A 19,012-nucleotide genomic window follows, 5' to 3' on the forward strand; every position below is an offset into this window, starting at 1 on the left:
TTATATTTACTTACAGGAGCTAGTTTCAGAAGGACCAGTTCCCTGGGTTTCCAAAAACTGTGTGACGTTTGTGGCTGAACAGGTTTCCCATCATCCACCTAGTAAGTTACAGAGCTTTGCACCATCCATTCTCAAACTGTTTTGTCTAAAGAGGGTCATTAAAAGCCCCAAAGCTGGGGTACCTGGGTGGCTCCATTGGCAGAGCATGCTGCAATTCTTGATCTCAGAGTTGGGCATGGACCTACTTTAAAAAAATAATAAAAAACACAAAAGTTCCATAGCTGAGTTCACTATAGTATGGATTTTATGGCATTTTATCCTTATATCTTCCTAACCTTATGAAGATTGGTTCCTCTTCTTTCTTATGTAAGTGCCAAAGATTCTGTTCCATTGATTAGCTGTGTGTAAAAAGCAGGGATGTGGGAAACTAACTTGTCCTTCTAAAATCACACGTATAATGAGCTGTGCTATAGAGACCTCAGCAATTTTGGGTTTATATAAATGAGATGTAGTTTATACACAGTATGTTCTTGACATAGTGGAGAGAATGCATATCTTTAATGTCTTATTTGCTCAACAATGTTAAGACTGGAAATAGTGGATGGGCCCAGCTTGTGGTGGGGCAAGAACATGGCTTGCTGACTAGAGGATTTTAAGCCTCCAGGATTGCTTCCCTCATGGTTCAGGGAAGTTCCTGGCAGAATGGTCCTATGTTGTGCTTGCATTGGGAGAAACGGTATAAAAGGCAATTAACGTCCTTCCTGGCCTCATTTGAAGCTGTTCTTTGAGGGACACCAGGATTTTCCCCATGAAGCCTGATCTTTCTCCAGGTTGAGTTGGAGAGGGGACTATAGCTATGTAGTGCACTAATTGAAAACAATTTCTGGTCAGTTTCAGCCTTTTATGCTGAGTGCTTTAACAAGAAGATACAATTCAATGCTCATATCTGGACCAAATCAAAATTCCTTGGGATGTCGATTGGGGTGCACAACATAGGGCAGGGTAAGTCTCTGAGCATTGGGTAGACTAGAGTGTTAATAGAATTTTATTGTAATATGTGCTGTGGACCCTTGTCCTGTGAGGGAAAATGGCACCAAGAAAGCCAGACTGGATGTCATTGTTTGCATATAAGCATGTGTATGGGGGAGGAGAACAGGGGTGGGAGGGTGCAGGATTGATTTTTCCCTAAATTGAATGGAGTATCCTGGAGTATCCAGCATCCAGACGGTAAAGCCTTATGCTCATCAGAGATTCTATCCCTTCTCTTCACAGGCTGTGTCTCGTGTCTAGATTATGATGAACATTATATTCTCACATTCCCCAATGGTTATGGAAGGCAAGTAGAGCTATATCCATTTCCTCTGATCAGCTGGCAGCAGAACCTGCTGTTCCTTAAATTACACCCCTCTTTTCTGTCCTCTGAACTGGCAGCCTTACCTGCACTTTTGGTTTTGCAGGTCTATCCTCACAGTGCCCTGGGTGGAACTAGGCGGAGAATGCAACATCAGTTGTTCCAAAACTGGCTATAGTGCAAATATCGTCTTCCACACTAAACCTTTCTATGGGGGCAAGAAGCACAGAATTACTGCTGAGATTTTGTAGGTATTTTGTTTTTCTGCTTCTCTTCTCTTCTGCTTCTCTGAAATACTTTTCTTTTTTGTCTTGAACTGTAACTTTTATTAAGAGGAATTAACTGTTTCAATGGTTTTGTCTTTGTAAACTTGTTTCACATCCTGTATGTCTCTTCCTGAAATTCCTTATCAGTAGACCTAAAATCTCGGTTTAGAACAGGAAGCATTCACTGTTGGGATTTCCTTCCTAGGAACCTGAGAGGAGTCTTAGCAGATTGCCAGCTAATGCAAATCATAGATTCCTGACTCATTAGACCGTGGGCCAGTCTGTATAGTAGACCCTGTGATTCCCACTGCATTGTCTCCCAAGTCCTCACAGTCCTTTTTTCTTTGCCTTTACTAGGGAAAAACAGTAACCATCACATCTTGGCTTGGTTCCATCTAGGGTCAAATGAAGATAGTTGTGCTGTCTGGGTAACAACAGTCAGTTGGGTGGATTCAGAATCTGCCTGGAAGAGAAGAATCTGCAGGACTTTGTCTTCCTTAAGAGGCCCTGTAGGAATAGGGTTGCAGATGGAAGAAGATACATGACTGGTTAACCAGCTTTCCGGGGAAATTAATTGGGATGGCATAATTAGCATCCAAAGAAATCTTGAGCAGGAAGGTGCATGAACACATGATGAAGTTTACCTGAAGATCAGTGTAAAATCTAAAAAATTACTGCAGTCAGAGAATATGGGCAGAGCTCAGAGAGCAGCACAGGTCACCACTGGAACTGATGGTGGAAATCAGATGTCCAAAACAAAGGCATGGGTCGGCCTGCTTCTCAGTGTTCCTTGAAGGTAACCAGACCAGCACCAGCAAGTCAAACTGTTTGACCTTAGGACCTCAGGGCCTCAGGATACCTTGGACCGTTTGAGCTCAGGATCCTTCCTCAGGATGAACAGCCTGGTCTCCAGGTTTACATCCATAAGTGACACCTTCTCTGACCTTCATTTCAACACTTTTGCCCTTGATTGCCACTGCTCACATAAACTCACCATAGCACTTTACCACTCAGAATCTCAGTGGCAGTGCCTCCACAACTAGGCTGTGAACAGCTTGAGAGCAGGGACCATCCCTCATCCTTTGTAGCCCCAGGGTCTCCAGCACAGGGCTCTCTTGCTCACCTCATATCCACTATTCATGGGATGTTGCATTCATTAGCATCTTGTTTAGGGGCCTCATTCTTCCAGTTGGCTCAGGGAAATCCAGTTCCGCTAAGCTGCTTTTACCCAAGACAGTTGCTCTTCCATGTTCTGCTCTGACCAGATTCTTTGGTAGTTTTCAGCTTAAGACTAACAGAAATGTTTCCTTTTCTGTTTAGTTCTCCAAATGATAAGAAGTCTTTTTGCTCAGTTGAAGGGGAATGGAATGGTGTAATGTATGCAAAATATGCAACAGGGGTAAGAACCTATATTCCTATATTTTCCTATATTCTACACTTATTGTAGGCTATATTGTAGACACTTGCCATCCAGAAATTTAAACACCAAGGCCAACTCTAATGCCATCTCTTCAAGGAAATCTTTTCATTCCCCACCTCTTCCCCAGCAATATATTTTATTTTCCCCTTTCCTCTCAGAATACTCAGTGTATGTAAAAAAAAAATATATATATATATAATATACATATAAAATATTTATATATAAATATATATTATTTTATATATGTATAAAATAAAATAATGCTTGGCATATAGCAAATACCCAGTAAGTGACAGCTGTCTTATTAGAACGGGTTGTATGTTTTAAGTGCTAAACTAATTAGTGTTTGTATACACAACTTGACTTTTTATAAGAAACGTATTTACTGCCTGACACCATGGATACAGAAATGAGTAAGATAGTCCTTGACTTCAAGAAACTTGGAAACAGTACCTAATAAAAGTAGGAAGAAGGTGGTATGGGATTAACAGGAGGAGCAAACGAACTGGATTTTGGACTGGGAGAATTTGAAATGTAAGAAGCACTTCAGTGTTTAACATTAGAATTAGTTGTTTATGAATCTAACTTTCCTAAGAAATTAATATTGAGCATGTAGCACATAGCCACATTAAAAACCTCTGTTGACCTCCTACCAAGACTTAGATACACCACTATATTTTAAGCTGAAGGTAGCATATGAAACTCACAGTCTACACATACTATTCCCATGTGGGATTTATTAAATCTGTTAAAGCCTTCTGGGAAGAGCTGACTTTTCCTCCTGGAACAATTTGAACAAATAAAACATCTACCTCTTGTTTTCTAGGAAAATGCAGTTTTTATAGATACCAAGAAGTTGCCTATAATTAAGAAGAAAGTGAGGAAGTTGGAAGATCAGAATGAATATGAATCCCGCTGGTAAGAGGACTTTGTTAGAGCTCTTATCGCAGTGCCCTTGCTAATGGCTTAGCAAAGGCAGGGCTGGGTTTTGGAGACATGATAGCAGAACATAAAGAGCACAGACTAATCCTGAATACCTGGGTTCATATGAGCTCCCACTTACTAGCTTTTTAACCATGACTGTCAGCTTGCCTCTCTTTGCCTTCTTTCCTAAAATGGGAGATACCTCAGTTGATGTGAGGACTGAATGAGACAAACACATCGTATATATAATGCTTGGGATATAATAGATATTCACGGTGTGCAGGGTTACCACCATCTTTCTGGTTTATAAGAGAAGGCAGTGAGGTTCCCTATTGAGGTGTGTACAAATACTCTAAGGTCTTTTGTTGCAAAAACTTCAAAAAAATTTAACTCTAAAATGACTTAAAAACCACTAGCCACAATATCACACTTGGAAGAAACAATTCCTTAATACCATCAAAAGATCTAGTTCAGACATACCTTTTTCCTTTCCCATTTGCCACAGTAAAATCAGGATCTCTCAGTGGGATGAGAATCACACACTGAAGTTCTTTGTTTAGCATATTTGGGCATTTCTTAAGTGAAAGAAGAGGATCTTACAAATCATTACCCAGCTATTGTCTCTAACTTGTTAACAGTCTGCGTGGCTGGACTGCCTGCTCGTTATTTGTAAGTGGACATCTGTAGAAATTTGTGCTTTGCTCCTCACCACAGGGGGATCTTAGGCATGGCCACTTCTCTGGTCCTTAGGTGTCTTCCGTTGTAAAGTTACCTAGTTAATCATTTTCCAGGCCTTGAGAAGAAACCACATCTCCTACCTCCATAAGTCTCTGCCGTTCACCTCTTGATCCTTATTCTCTCTGTTCAGACTGTTTCTCCAGATTTCACTATTCAGGGGAGTTTTTCTGAAATGGTATGTCTTTGCCCTTATCGAACACTTTTTGACTTACAGTAAGGGAAACTCACACCCTAGAGAGGTGAGCTGATAAGCCCCAAAGTTGCATAGCTAGATAGAGGTACAGCCAGAAGTAAAATCCCAAGTTTCAGTTCTGTTTTCTTCTCTGTTGTCTGTACCATATATCCAGCTTTCTGCCCATCCTTTATTTTATTCCTTTGAAACTAGCAGGGGAATCTTCTATTTCTCTGTCCATTATTCCAGTACCTTGGTACCACTTTAAGGAAATTCAGTCTGTGAACTACTCTTAAAGCCATTTGACTTTTACTTGCATTATGCTGAATTGAGTGGGGCTCTAGTCTTTCAGTCTCAAGTTTGCTAATTCCTCTGTCCATCTAATACTCCGTGTCTTGACTTCTTTTCCTTTAGCCTTTGGAAGGATGTCACTTTCAACTTAAAAATCAGAGACATTGATGCAGCAACCGAAGCCAAGCATAGACTTGAAGAAAGACAAAGAGCAGAAGCTCGGGAAAGGAAGGAAAAGGAAATTCAGTGGGAGACAAGGGTAAGCTTGACTGGGGAGCCTGCCCCAATCTACCAGCTGCTACTCCCCCCCTGTACCCTGTGCTGTAAGTCATTCATTCATTTCAGTGAATGCTGAAGTAGTGTGTAGTATACCTCTTCTCAATAAGCATAGTGACGAACAAGGTGAGCCCTGGTCCCAGCCTGAAACTCACTTCAGTGTAATGAGGGGGAGAAGACCTAAAACAATAAGAAGTTTGATATTATTTGTAGGCATACAAAGCAAGTGAATAACTGAATTCTCCCCCTTTCTTTTACAGCTATTTCATGAAGATGGAGAATGTTGGGTTTACGATGAACCATTACTGAAACGTCTTGGTGCTGCCAAGCATTAGGTTGGGAAATGCAAAGTTTACACCTGACGACCAGGGCAATAGGCATAATTAAGCAGCAATCTTCCTTTGGGAGAACCTATTCACTCCCTTCTTATTGCAGTGGTTCCTATCTCAGGGATACTGGACTTTATGATGCAGATGAACAATTAAAGCGAGAAAAGCTTCCCTTTTTTCCTTTTCTGTGGCAGTTACAATTTTGACTTCAGTCCTGAGAAAAACTTCAGGTTTTGAAAACAAGATGTCTGCTTTTTTCCCCAAACCCCATGCTTTCAAAAGCATTTATAAATCCCGATCTTAACCCTTGCACACCTAGTATGGCTGTTAAGATATACATCTGTTCCTAGTTCACATAATCTTGGGTTCTATACACAACACACACACACACATACATACATATATACCTGATGCCAGATTTTTCATAAATATTCCATCTACTGTAAATATTGGTTCCTCTGAGTTGTTTTAGAAACTTAGTGCAATGTATTAAAATCAAGTGTTAGGAAATTTCATGGCCTCACTTATAACAACTTTTGTTTTGGAATTGGACTATTATTAAATTGTATCTAACTCTGGACTATATTTAATTATACTCAATGCTTCTTAAGGCTTCATAAAGTAATTTTTCCAAATTTTTTTTTATGTGTTTCTTTTATCTGGCAACCTTGAATCCAGGAGCTAAGTAGCTTTACACAAGGACTCTCCTAACATAATGGAGGGGGTCCATCCCTTTTCTCAACCCTCCCTTATATTCTGTGTTCTCTGTTTATCCCCACCATGCTATTCTCCAGAGTTCCTTGAATTCTCATACAGCACACATAGGCCTCCCAACATTTTATCCAAAAATATTTTATTGCCTTAGAGGGTTTAGGAAGAGGGTTTTAGATCCCCACCCCACACTGAGACAAATAAAAAAGAATGCCACAGCAGCAAATGGCTCATTCTGAAGGACATTACAGAACTATCTTTATTTAAAAATACATTAAAAAAAAAAGAAACCAAAAACCCACACACATGTATTAGCACCTAGCATTTAGGCACTAAAACATCAGACAGGGAATCTCAAGGTTCTCCATCTGAGAGAACCAAGACAGGCCGGGTCTTCTCAAACTGCTTCTGCAAGTTTTTTGGTAACACTTGGCATACCCTGCTACTTTCTCTCTGCCAGCTGCTATAGTAGTAACCCTTGGTTTGTTAGTCATAATGTGGGAGAAGGAGATATAAATCAAATTCTATGATGGCAGTGCAAAAAATTCAATGGCACTAGTAGTAGTGTAACTTCATAAAATACAAACACGTTTTTAAATACACAATGCTTCAGGCCAACGAGACTGCAGTTTATTTGACTATTTTATGGTAGGGGAGAAGGTTAAGTGTTGATGTGAAAGCCCTGATATCAGTAATGGGGATGGTAGAGTCTACCAGCAGAGGAGAGGATGGCAGGTAGGTTAGCTGCATCACTTCACAAGAAGAGTTTGAATCCTCCCCAGAAGGGGAACCATCTTCTTCTAGCTCATACTTCCCAAATCCAACAACCTGAAAGAAGCCAAAGACTTGAGGTGAGAAACATGCTGACCCGATAGGGGCAAAGACCTATTAGAATCTAGTCCCAACCCAAACTCAGGGAATGGTAACTGGGCTGAATGACTGCTCTGGAAAGGACAGAGCTATAGTTCAGTTACTATACTCACATGAACACTGAGCATTTTACTTCCTGGTCCTCTGTGAGCCTTGAACCAGTTGACTAAGTCAGATTTGGAGAATGACTTCAGTGCTTCAATCTTGCAGGAGAAAGGGAAGATAGGAAAGAAGGAAAGCTGTAAAAGACTAGCAGTGTATTTTCTGAAAAAGTTGTTATTAAATAACATGCCCCCTAGGCAGATCTCTTTGGTTCTGCTTAGCACCTGAGCATATCATTTTATTCTTCCAGGTTTCAGCTTGCCCTCAACATTCCAGAGAAGGATGAAAATGAGCTTCTGTGACACACCTTTCTGTGTTTCATAGCAATAGTTAACCCTGGCAAATAAGCAAGAAAGGGTAGCAGATGCTATAGTTAACAGCTGAGTAGTACACACGGAGCCAAAATCCACCACCTTCGTGTAACCTCTCAGGTGCATGCTAAGGCATACTCTGGCCTGAGAAAATACAGTAACAATTGAAACAGATGAAGAGAAGTTTGTCTTCTGATCAGAAAACTGGAGCACCTTTTGAGCTGGGCTGAAACCTCTTGTTAAACCACCCTTTTGCCTCAGTGTCTTTGTTAATTCATCATGTTAGGGTTATATTCTCAGAGCTAGACTGCAGGTCCTAGAGCTGTTTTTGTAGGTTTTATTACTTTGGGCCCGAAGCAGTCAAAAAGACCTGACACCCAGAATTAATAAATCTGGAGAGGAATTGCTCAAAGATCAGAAGTTCTCTATTTTCTTTAAATAGCAGAAACCTTTTTCCCTCACAAATCTGTAGTGAGCCTCAATATAAACACAATATATAAAACAATTACGTTACACAGAAACAGTACCAATACAAAAATGGATCTGGTCTTTTCCACACAATACTGATTTGCTTGGGATTGTGACTCATAAAATCAGGAGTCCCGGTCAGGACTCTGATACTCAAAATGGTGTTACTACCTCATGGGCAAGACGGTCAAAGAGATACTGCTGGGTGACCACTTCGTTCCAGTTCCTGTCCACCTCCTCCCCAAGATGGGTATCCTCGCATTCCTTCAACTTGATCAGAGCTGTGACCTATTCCACCAAAGAGAGAAACCCTCAGATGTAGCATCACACCAGTTGCCCCAGCACACACTTGATCCTGTTTGGTCTGGTTTATGAGAGACCTGCTGTGATCCCTTCACTTGGGACCTGCCAGCAGGAAGGGGAGGGATGAAGCTAGGAAGACATTTTGGTCACATTAAGGTGGAACTACAAAACTCAAGAACTGGCCAAAGGAGCAAAAGACCAGGCCAGCATTACTCACCTGCGTGTTGAATGCTTCCTCAGTGAGGTTCTCGATCTTCTCCTCAAAGCTAGAAAGAAACTCTTCTATCTTCTTATCAACAACTTCAGAACTGAAACAAAATATCTTCAATTAAAAGTCACCGGAGGCAGCAGTTCTGCTAATAGGTCCCATTCCCATGCTTTAATAAAATCAGTATTTTGCACCAAAAAAGAAAAAAAAAAAAAAAACCTGGTCTCAAACAATGCAAAGGAGAAAAAGGGCTAAGGCATGGTTCTAGAAAGAGACTGAAGTCTTTTCTTCCAGGCATCAGTACTCTTTCACTAAGCTGAGTGAGAGAACGGAAAAGGACCCAACCCCTAACTCTAGTAGTCCACCTTCTGACATCCTCAGCACATAAGCAGTGACAACCCATGCTTGACCCCGCTCCAAAGCTGAGAACCAGCAAGACTTGAATCCTGGTTCTAGGATAAATGCCAGATCAGCCATTTCTGCTTTTCTTGTCCTCAGGCCCGCCTACAGAGAGGACACACTGGCAAGCCCTGCACAGTGACCATGGAATACCACAGGCCTTCTAGGATCATTGGAACCATTATTGATCCATCTTGGATCAGGCCATCTATGACCCACCCTGCATCTCCACCCCCAAGTGAAGCAAACCCTACTCAGAGTTGCCTGAGGTTTAAGGAAGCACCTATCACCCCCAATCTCCAGGCTAAGAATAATAGTTGCGCCCATCTACTCACTTGTATTTCGTTGCCTGAGTCCCCACAGTGACAGAGAATCCTAAAATCCCAGATGTGTTCCTACAGGTAGGGTAAACATGGTACCTACGGCCAGAATGAAAAGTTCTGTGAACTCAGGTAGTCCCCAGGGCCCTGCCCTCAGAGACTAGAGGTGAGTGGGAAGGGTTTCTGCACATCCTAACTGGACCTGGAGATCTAAAAGAAAATCCAGATGGTATGCATCTACTTCATTTTTGGGTTAGGGTGTCCACCCCTCTTCTGAACTGAGAACTACGCACTAGCTTTTTTCCTTGCTAATCTTTGAAACTTGACTGAACTAAAAATCTGATCATAGTCCAAGATGCAGATTCTAGTTGTTTTGACCAGTATGACTCTAAAACATGGAAGGACCAGCAAGCTCCAAGAGGCTGCACTCAGTCAGGATATCTGATAATACAGCCTACAAAATAAGCCCCAGACCTTTATCTGAGCTCAGTGCTCTTGCCAGCAGACTTACCCAAGGGTCTGCTTGGTTCGAAGGAAGTCAAAACAAGGCTCTTCCATGTGCATCTGTAATTCAACATACTACCCATCAGCCCAACTCCTCCCAGCACAGAAACCTCCATTTCTAACCCCCAAGTGTTGTACATAACCCCAAAGTCCAGCCTCCCTTACTGCCTTCTTCCTAAATTGCCCAGGCCCCCTTTCCATGCTCATAGCAGATGACAATACCAAAAATAACCATCTCACCTACCAAACAGGTCCCTGACCCCTCCCAAGTCCCTGGCTCCCAGGCAGAAAGGCCAGTCCTCATAGTGGGTCAGAGGCTCCTGAACACATTACTCTTCTTTATTACAACTTACCACAAGCAGCTCCATAAGAGTGTATTCTTTTAGACTCCTGGCACCTGACTGAAAGGAGAGGTTGGTCAGACCAACTGAAAATCCAGTGGCTTAAAATACTTTTTAAGAATCAAGCTATTCTTGATAATTTATTCAGGAATCCATCCTACTCTCTTTCCCCAAGAGTACTGATCACACTCTCTATTTCCTTATTTACAATTTTGTTGACCTATCTACCTTCCCACTAGACAGCCTGTGAGGACAGAAATCACACTTGATCATTTGTATTCTTGGCCCTTGCACAGGACTGTATGTCCCAATGGAGGTGAGTCCCAACTGGACTTTGGGTATTGGAGTGATACCCAACTTGCCGGCTCCTGCCCAAGACCCAAAGAACAAAACCTGAAGTTAGGTACTTAAAGTTCAAGGTCCTAAGAAGAAGAATAGAAAATATTTGGGATCAATGAAGGGTATCTGGACTGATTCCTCAGACAAAACGGGTATGAATAGAAGCTTCTAAGGCCACACACAGGAACCCAAACCAGTCAATAAATTCCTAAAAGGCAGATGGATACTATACTTGGGAGACCACATCCTGGCTGTCCTGGAGAGTAGCAAAATGATGCAGTCAGCATGAAAGAAAGCAGGAGGCCAACAAGCAAGGATGCTGCTAGTACATCCCACAGTCAGGTTCCTCTAACAGACTGTCCCTTCCCACTTCACTAAAGAAAGAGGCTAAAAGCCTGTGTGTCCTGCAAGTCCTGTTCAGTTAGACAAGGAGATATTCTGTTCAAAATGCCCTCTGGGAGGAGGGAAGTGGTTCTGTAAAGAAAGCTTGTTTTGGAAGTGCTAAGAGGTAATAGAAAGTACCTCAACAATCAAGGTCCCACAATATGAAATCTCACCCTACAACAGGGAAAGTACTGTGGATTTTGAGCAGCAGAAACACTGGAAATGTGGACAGGGCTAAGCAGGGCCAGGCCATATCATTTATGAAATCTGGGCCCAGTAGTCATTTCAGCTTTAAACATTAAGCTGAGAACAGGGAGCCTGGGTGGCTGAAGTTGGTTAAGCGTCTGCGTTCAGCTCCAGTCAAGATCCCAGAGCCCTGGGATTGGAATCCTATATCCTGCTCCCTGCGCAGCAGAGAGTCAGCTTCTCCTCCTGCCCCTCGCCACTGCTTGTGCCCGCTCACTCGCTAGCTCTCTTGCTCTCTCAAATCTTAAAGAAAAGCTGAGAACCTGGATAAAAGCAAGCAAACTAGTTATCTATAGCCAGAGTGAGATAAGCTCCACAGATGAGGTAGGTCTCTATAGGAAGACGTAGGTCCAGGGCCAGAAACAGTTTAAGGACAAGGTGACAGGCCTGCCCAAAGCCCAGACCAGGAGGATCTTCACAGGGCCTGACAAGATAAGTCATCTCTCCTCATGCAGGACATCCAGGAACCATAGCATAGGAACCCGAGTTTAGGAAGTCTGAGATCAGTCTAGATAGGCACAGGTCCCCATTGTCCTAGAATTAAGTGGGACTAACCACAAGTTATGGGCCAACTGAGCCTGTTGAAAAGCTCTTATTTTAAGCCCCATCCTGCCTTTCTAGAATGGTGCGGAAAGAACACAGGATCTGAGGACACAAGGAATAGATTCAAGTCCCAATTAGTAGGACCTCAGGGAAGTAAGGGACTCTGGACTTCGTATTCATCATCAAAATACAGTGACAAGTCCTTTATCTCAGATGCTTTAAAACTTTTAATTATGACTCTGGTAGTCATTCTGTTTGCTATATATTGGTCGCTTAGCTATGTTACTTTTGTCTCTTTTTCAAAACTGTCCTTTTAAAAAATACCCTGCTACTTGGGGTTTTGTCAGGGGAACACATGGGAACTTCCAACCACTCTTCAGTCTCTGTCCCTCTGGACTAGTAGCTGAATGACTCAGTGAAGCCCTATGATTGTAAAAGGATCCATTTCACTAATAGGAGCAATTTTTAAAATTCAATTGCTTCAGGAAGACAAATGACCCTAAGGATTAAAAGCTACAGAGGTAACTGCAAAAGGGCCTTGAAAGTCGTAGGGTCACGACTTCCAGGTACTTTGGACTTTTAGTGCCCTAGTACTTAGGCTTTAGTGCCCTAAAGATACTTAGCCATGAGGATGGCCATCTGTAAAGGGGCCAACTGACCTGGTAGTACACAGTGACTTCAGAGTTGGCATCACCCTTGTTCAGAGCTCTCACTTTGCACAGGTGGTGGCCACTAGGCAGCTCTACCACCTGGAACTGCACAGGCATCTCCTGTTCCAGAGGCATGAAGTTCAGCTTGCTGCAAAACAATGAGTATGGGTCACTGCGCAGTGCCTTTATCCTCTTACCCCACAAACTACTCTTACCTCACAAACTACTGTGAAGAGGAGGTCAGGCTGCCCATAGTCCCTTCTGAATTAACTTTGTTTATACAACCAGCTTCAAGAAAATCTACCATAAGGAGCATCATTCATTGTGGATTTAGTAATAACTGAGCTGTGGCTCAAGGCCCTACTGCTGGTAGGAATAAACAACTCCCACAGAGAAAAAACAAACCAATACTCACTCAACAACATATTTCAGGAAATCCACTGATTCCTAGGAAGCAAAAGAGAAAATAACTATAGCAGGCTCTCCTGACATTAATTTCACCCAGAAGCAACTAATATCAATATTCTAATTCTTTAAGAAGCCCTGGATAGAATTAAGGAAAGCAGATATAGTCTCTCAACAACATTGATTATGACTGTTGAAAATTAAGAGGCTCTCACAACTGAACATCTCCTCTGTTCTTCCATTGGCATTCTGTTTACCTGTACTCTGTGACATGATCAAACTTAACTGTCCAGGTTAGCCTACTAGGCTGTGTCCTCTGTGACACCTGTGACTATGTTATCAAAACCTCGATCTATAAATACTGAACACGGCATAGAGCAATAAAACAACACTTTAACACTAAGTGAATGCTTCTTCTCCCCTCTCAAGACTTCTTTTTTCTCATCTACAAAATTGGGTATAAAAGGAGGTGTCAGCTCAACTCTACAGTGGTTTCTACCTAGAGCAATTCATGGTACTAAGTCCTCTAGACCAAAAGGACCCCCGCCCAGTACTCCAACTGTGCTCGGAAAAGCAGGCAGCTACCCTACTTCTCTCTATGAGTTGAAGCTTTTAAACTTAACGTGGGGAGGAAAGAAACTAAGGCTGGTTTGAAGGCTGGGGAATAAAGACAGGAAGTGGAGAGGAGATAGCAGCCAGTCTCAAGAGTGGCCACTTATATATTCCATCAAAGGGCCAGTCTTGAGAAACTGGGAAGCCATGAAGAAAGATGGTCAACAGCCAAGTAATTTACGGAGTCCCAAACAAGCATTCTTGGCTGGAAGAGGCCTTTTAGTTACAAGATCCACATACCTATCCCACTCAATATATGTCAGAACAAACTCCTCATATGCCCCCCAAACCTATTTTTCCCACTCTTCCACCAACCCACTGGTTCAAGCAAGAAATACAGGCATCATCTTAAACCCCTCCCTCCTCTATTAGACCAACATCCAATTAGTCAGTGTTTTAGCCATCCTCTACCGCACTATTTCTCTTTTCATTTACTTTGCCTAACCTCAGGCTTCATCATTTTTTGCCTCAATGTGTACGTGCATGTGTGTGTGTGTATGTGTGTGTGTGTCAAACACACATAACAAAGTTTACCATCTTAACCATTTTTAAGTGTACAGTTCCATAGTGTTAAGTATAAATACAATGTTGTAAAACGGAACTCCAAAACTTCCTCACCTTGCAAAACTGAAATTCTGTACCCATAAAACAACTCCCCCCTTTTTCCACCTTCCCAACCCTTGGTAACCACTACTCCACTTTCTGTTTCTATGACTTTGACTACTCTGCATACCTCATAAACTCCGGAATCATGTCAACTCTTATAAAAGCCTCTTAACTGGTCCCTGCATCTTTCTTAACAACAAATCCCTTTTTAGATGTTTCACTGATTTTTCCATTTACTACAAGATAAAGCCCAAGCTCCTTAACACACAACCTTGATATACAAGTTCTGCCAAAGTGTGTGTGTGTGTCTGTGTACATCCCTCAGTATACCCCAGAGCTTACACTTTAATTTCTAAACTGTCGTTTCCACACACAATCTTCAACAAATAACCAATACCATGTATTTACCCAATCCATTTCATCCAAAGCTCTATCCATTATCAGCAATCTTCTCATTAAGAAAGTCTTGCACTGCATCAGAATGGCTGTGCTATGACAACTCTACAGAGCTTCTCTTTCTGGAGAACTAATGCAATTCCAGAGCCCACAGCAGCATTCAGACCTAGCCAAGAGCAAGAGAGCACCTCACACTCACTGTGCTTGTGACATTTCCTTGTACCAGGCCTTCAACAAAGAGCTGGGATTTGAACTCCTTGACGAAGCTCAGCAGAGACTCAAGGGAAAGGCCATCCATCAAAGCCCGGTACTTGTCAATCATAGACCAACGGGCATATTCCAGGATTAAAAGCCGCACATCTCTGTTCAGAGGGCAGAAAAAAAAGTTTCATCATTTTGAAATGAATCAAGGTAAAAAAAAGATTTTGTTAAGTTTCTAGAGGTAACATGTTTCTAAAAAGACAGAATTTTGGGGGCGCCTGAGTGGCTCAGTGAGTTAAGACTCTGCTTTCGGCTCGGGTCATGATCTCAGAGTCCTGGGATTGAGTTCCGCATCAGGCTCTCTGCTCAGCAGGGAGCCTGCTTCCCTCTCTCTTTGCCTGCCTCACTGCCTACTTGTGATCTCTGTCAAATTAATAAATAAAAACTTTTAAAAAAAGAATTTCTATATAAGATGGGAGAAAATGTCATAATCACCAAAAAGTGCTTAAAATTACATACACAAAATTATATATAGATTTGCTCTCTGGTACAACTCACTTACCTGTCTCAATTGCAAAATAAAAATTTCACATTAGTTGCCAGATGAGTCACACACCAACTTAGAATATTACTATTTTTGTTTGAAATCTCATTAACATTTTATTAATTACTAGCGGCCAGCATTATGGGAATCTATTACTGCAGTGACAACATAGTACACATAGTGGCTCTAGGCCAGAATCAGACCAACCCCTGTTCCTCATCCCCCCAACTTCTCCCACCCCGAACTCTCCTCCCTCCTCACACTAAACTGCTGGAACGTGGCAAATTAATATCTGTGACTCAGATATTAATCTGATATTAATCTTCATCTGTGAAACAAGGGAAATAGTAATGGCTACCATTATAAGGTTTTGGACAGAATTAAATAGATATATACAGATAAAGGTTTTATATGTAGCAAATAACAAATAAATAGGTATAATTATTAGTCTACCACATTTTAATAAGGTAGTATTCAGGAGTTACTGGATACACAGGGCTATTTTTCATCATACTGAAAGTCCCAGACAACTCTCCTTTCCAACTTACATTTGGTTATTAGTTTTTATAACTTTTTATGACCAAATTATCAGTTACTACCAGTCTGACTCTTAACTGCCACCTGCCTTGCTTTTGAATTTTGTTCATATGTGGGCTCCATATAACTGTGTCAAAAAGGAGTGGTGGAGAGATGGGGTAACTAGGTGATGGACATTAAGGAGAGCATATAATGTAAAATGAGCACTGGGTACTATGTAAGACTGATGAATCACAGGCCTCTACCTCTGAAACCAATAATACATTATATATTAATTAACTGAATTTAAATTTTAAAATTAAAATAAATAAAGAACTGACCATGAAATAAATAACTGTGTCAAGAGTAGGGTCTCTATATAAGGTTGTGCTGTTTACCATTTCTAGATGCTCAGCAAGATCAAGCAAGCCACGTGCTCAAAGGGCTGTGTCTGCATAGAGGGGACTTTTTTCTCCCTCCCACAAAGGCTCCTCCTGCTGAAAGAGGGCATCCAAAAGGGTACTTTTTCTGATTCACACAGAGGTATATCTAGGCTACCATTAGCCCTAGACAAAAGAACAGGCTCGGGGAACCTGGGTGGCTCAGTTGTTAAGCCTCTGCCTTCATCTCAAGTCATGATCACAGAGTCCAGGGATTGAGCCCTGTATTGACCTTTCTGCTTCTCCCTCTCCCACTCCCCCTTGCTTATGTTCCTGCTGTGACTGTGTCTCTGTCAAATAAATAAATGAAATCATTAAAAAAGAAAATCTCTTTTAAGACTATGCTTTCAATTCTTAAAAAAAAATAACATAAAGAATAGGCTCTAATGAAAGCCTCAAGGTGGTATGAGCAGAGGGTTTAAGCATTATTATACAGTCAGAAGCCTTTTTGCTGTCCTCTGGAAACTTGGCTGAATTCTGGATAGCTACAGTTGCCAGGTAAGTGACAGATTAAGCAATTAAACTCAACTGTTTCATCACAACAATACCCAATATACTAAAATCAGCAGTAAAGCAATTTTGAACTATAACAAAGCCAGCATTTTTTTTTTTTTAAGGATTTTATTTGTTTATTTGACAGACAGAGATCACAAGTAGACAGAGAGGCAGGCAGAGAGAGAGAGAGGAGGAAGCAGGCTCCCTGCTGAGCAGAGAGCCGGACACGGGACTCGGTCCCAGGATCCTGAGATCATGACCTGAGCTGAAGGCAGCGGCCCAACCCACTGAGCCACCCAGGGGCTCCAAAGCCAGTATTTCTTTAACTGTTGTTTACTTACAAACTTTGGAAAAAACATCCTTGTTTACCTTTAGCCTCTGAGTAGAGTCAGTAGGCTTATTTTAGTCCTACTCACAGAGTTACTTAAGCTATGTTTGGAGATCCTATAACCTGGGGGCACCTGAGTGGCTCACTAAATGTCTGCTTTTAGCTCAGGTCATGAGCCCAGGGTCTTGGGATGGAGCCCCGTGTGGAGCTCTCTACTCAGCAAAAATCCTGCTTCTCTCTCTCCCACTCCCCCTGCTTGTATCCACTCTCTCACTATCTGTCAAATAAATAAAATCTTAAAAAAAAAAAAAAAAGAAAGAAAGAAAATAAAGAAATCCTATAACCCAATGGATGGTCTCCTTAACCACAGCCAATTCTTTTTTTTTTTTTTAAAGATTTTATTTATTTATTTGACAGAGAGAGATCACAAGTAGGCATAGAGGCAGGCAGAGAGAGAGAGGAGGAAGCAGGCTCCCTGCTGAGCAGAGAGCCCGATGCGAGGCTCGATCCCAGGACCCTGAGATCATGACCTGAGCCGAAGGCAGCGGCTTAACCCACTGAGCCACCCAGGCGCCCCACCACAGCCAATTCTAATTTGAAAAATTATTACTGAAACTACAGCCTCATTCCCCCTACACCTAACCCCTAGAAAGGCAAATACTTTCAGGCCTTCAAAATATAAGCCGATCCTATGTATACACACTTGGCCAGAGTTTCAGGCTTGATGAGGATGTTAAAGTAGGTCTTCTTCAACTGTTCAGTTATCATTGTGAAGACAGCTGGTGTGGAACTGAATTCCGCTAGGTAATCAATAATAAGCTGAAATAGTAGCTAAAAAGAAAAGAAAGGGGAACCTTGAGTAAAGCAGCATGAAATCCACTATTCTTAAAGATTTTCTTCTTCCAAATAAACTTAAATAATTTTTTATTCACTATCTCCACTGCCCCTAAATGTGACTTTAACTGGGAGGGCATCACATTTATATATTAATTTTGGAAGTAATGACAACTTTTATCAAACTATCCTATCCAGTGTTGGCTGCAGAGAAACTGACAGCAAAGGGCTGTGAAATCAAGCCTGAAGCAGAGGCTGTATTGCATGCATTGCTAGTAATTAGTCAATACGTTGCTCTTATGTGTCACCAGCCAAGAAAACATGCTAATCCACATCAGTGAACATTTCTTTCTGTTTATACCAACTCATCCATACTATACTTGGTGCTTTAGGGGCAACAAACATAAAATTTAAACATCTTTATGAGCAAAACAGAACACTTGTACTTACAGGTAGTTTGTGGTTGAATCCCTTCACTCGAATAATTAAACCATGTTCTCCAGCTACCAATTTATACTCTAGCTGGGCCACATCTGCTTCATATGCTGGCTCCGCAAGGTTATGGGTAAGGATATTGACAAAGATATCAAAGAGGACCACACTGAGAGTATAAAATGCAAACACCACCATTAATTGGCAAGAAATAAACATGAACGAATGTGGGTTTGGAATAGGAAATTCCATGTTTAGAAAGACAGTTAGTTCAAAGGTAAATAGAGCTTACCCAGGACTCGTTTTATAGGCATATTACAGAATATCTACCTTCAGCAGTGCTTCCCAATCCTCATCATGTTACGCACACATGTAAAATGTTAGTGCTTATACTGAAAAATGGGGTATGTGTAAAAGGCAACTGGCCCAAAGGCTCTGGCCATCCCTGCAGCCCAGGTTTTCTGACTGACAAATTAAAAATCTGAGAGAAGGAAGGCGGTTAATATACTCTTTCAAGTGGTATTAATAAATATTAGTGCTGCCTCTCATTCTAAGGCTAGATTCTGCAGTTTAAGCGGCAAAGGAAGAAGTATACTAACATTTCCTGAGCACCTCTCAGGCACATTCTAGGACTGACCTCCCACAGTGCAGTTATCTATAAATACGTTATTTGCTACAAACAAAGTATAATCAGATTCCTTGGGAGTTTCTAAATATAGGATCAACAGATGCATTTG

The 19,012-nt window shown here is 41.6% G+C and overlaps 2 protein-coding genes across 10 annotated transcripts in view; one reads left to right on the top strand and one right to left on the bottom strand.

Annotated features, from left to right (window-relative positions):
• Window positions 1-8,173, top strand: part of OSBPL9 (oxysterol binding protein like 9) — a 165,181-nt gene extending 157,008 nt beyond the window's left edge. For 6 of the 7 annotated variants that reach the window (XM_059136137.1, XM_059136140.1, XM_059136135.1 and 3 more), the window contains 8 exons: window positions 17-101; window positions 892-1,002; window positions 1,273-1,336; window positions 1,458-1,598; window positions 2,938-3,016; window positions 3,864-3,955; window positions 5,286-5,421; window positions 5,699-6,402. In XM_059136137.1, coding sequence (XP_058992120.1) covers window positions 17-101; window positions 892-1,002; window positions 1,273-1,336; window positions 1,458-1,598; window positions 2,938-3,016; window positions 3,864-3,955; window positions 5,286-5,421; window positions 5,699-5,773 — 783 coding nt within the window. In that variant the 3' untranslated portion in view covers window positions 5,774-6,402. Of the gene's footprint in view, window positions 1-16; window positions 102-891; window positions 1,003-1,272; window positions 1,337-1,457; window positions 1,599-2,937; window positions 3,017-3,863; window positions 3,956-5,285; window positions 5,422-5,698; window positions 6,403-7,700 lie in introns of those variants that run through there. The other variant, XM_059136136.1, reaches the window with a different exon arrangement.
• The window catches only part of NRDC (nardilysin convertase), a 106,178-nt gene continuing 93,769 nt past the window's right edge, over window positions 6,604-19,012 (bottom strand). Inside the window, exons 22-33 of one of the 3 annotated variants that reach the window (XM_059136133.1) lie at window positions 18,294-18,444; window positions 17,713-17,840; window positions 14,685-14,847; window positions 12,882-12,913; window positions 12,476-12,614; window positions 10,317-10,364; window positions 9,971-10,023; window positions 9,475-9,558; window positions 8,750-8,840; window positions 8,401-8,517; window positions 7,462-7,551; window positions 6,604-7,306 (exon numbers count right to left, since the gene is read on the bottom strand). In XM_059136133.1, coding sequence (XP_058992116.1) covers window positions 7,109-7,306; window positions 7,462-7,551; window positions 8,401-8,517; window positions 8,750-8,840; window positions 9,475-9,558; window positions 9,971-10,023; window positions 10,317-10,364; window positions 12,476-12,614; window positions 12,882-12,913; window positions 14,685-14,847; window positions 17,713-17,840; window positions 18,294-18,444 — 1,294 coding nt within the window. In that variant the 3' untranslated portion in view covers window positions 6,604-7,108. Of the gene's footprint in view, window positions 7,307-7,461; window positions 7,552-8,400; window positions 8,518-8,749; window positions 8,841-9,474; window positions 9,559-9,970; window positions 10,024-10,316; window positions 10,365-12,475; window positions 12,615-12,881; window positions 12,914-14,684; window positions 14,848-17,712; window positions 17,841-18,293; window positions 18,445-19,012 lie in introns of those variants that run through there. The other 2 variants (XM_059136134.1, XR_009345098.1) reach the window with 2 other exon arrangements.

The sequence above is a fragment of the Mustela lutreola genome, chromosome 10 (assembly GCF_030435805.1).
Source record: "Mustela lutreola isolate mMusLut2 chromosome 10, mMusLut2.pri, whole genome shotgun sequence".
In the NCBI taxonomy this organism is placed as follows: Eukaryota; Metazoa; Chordata; class Mammalia; order Carnivora; family Mustelidae; genus Mustela; species Mustela lutreola.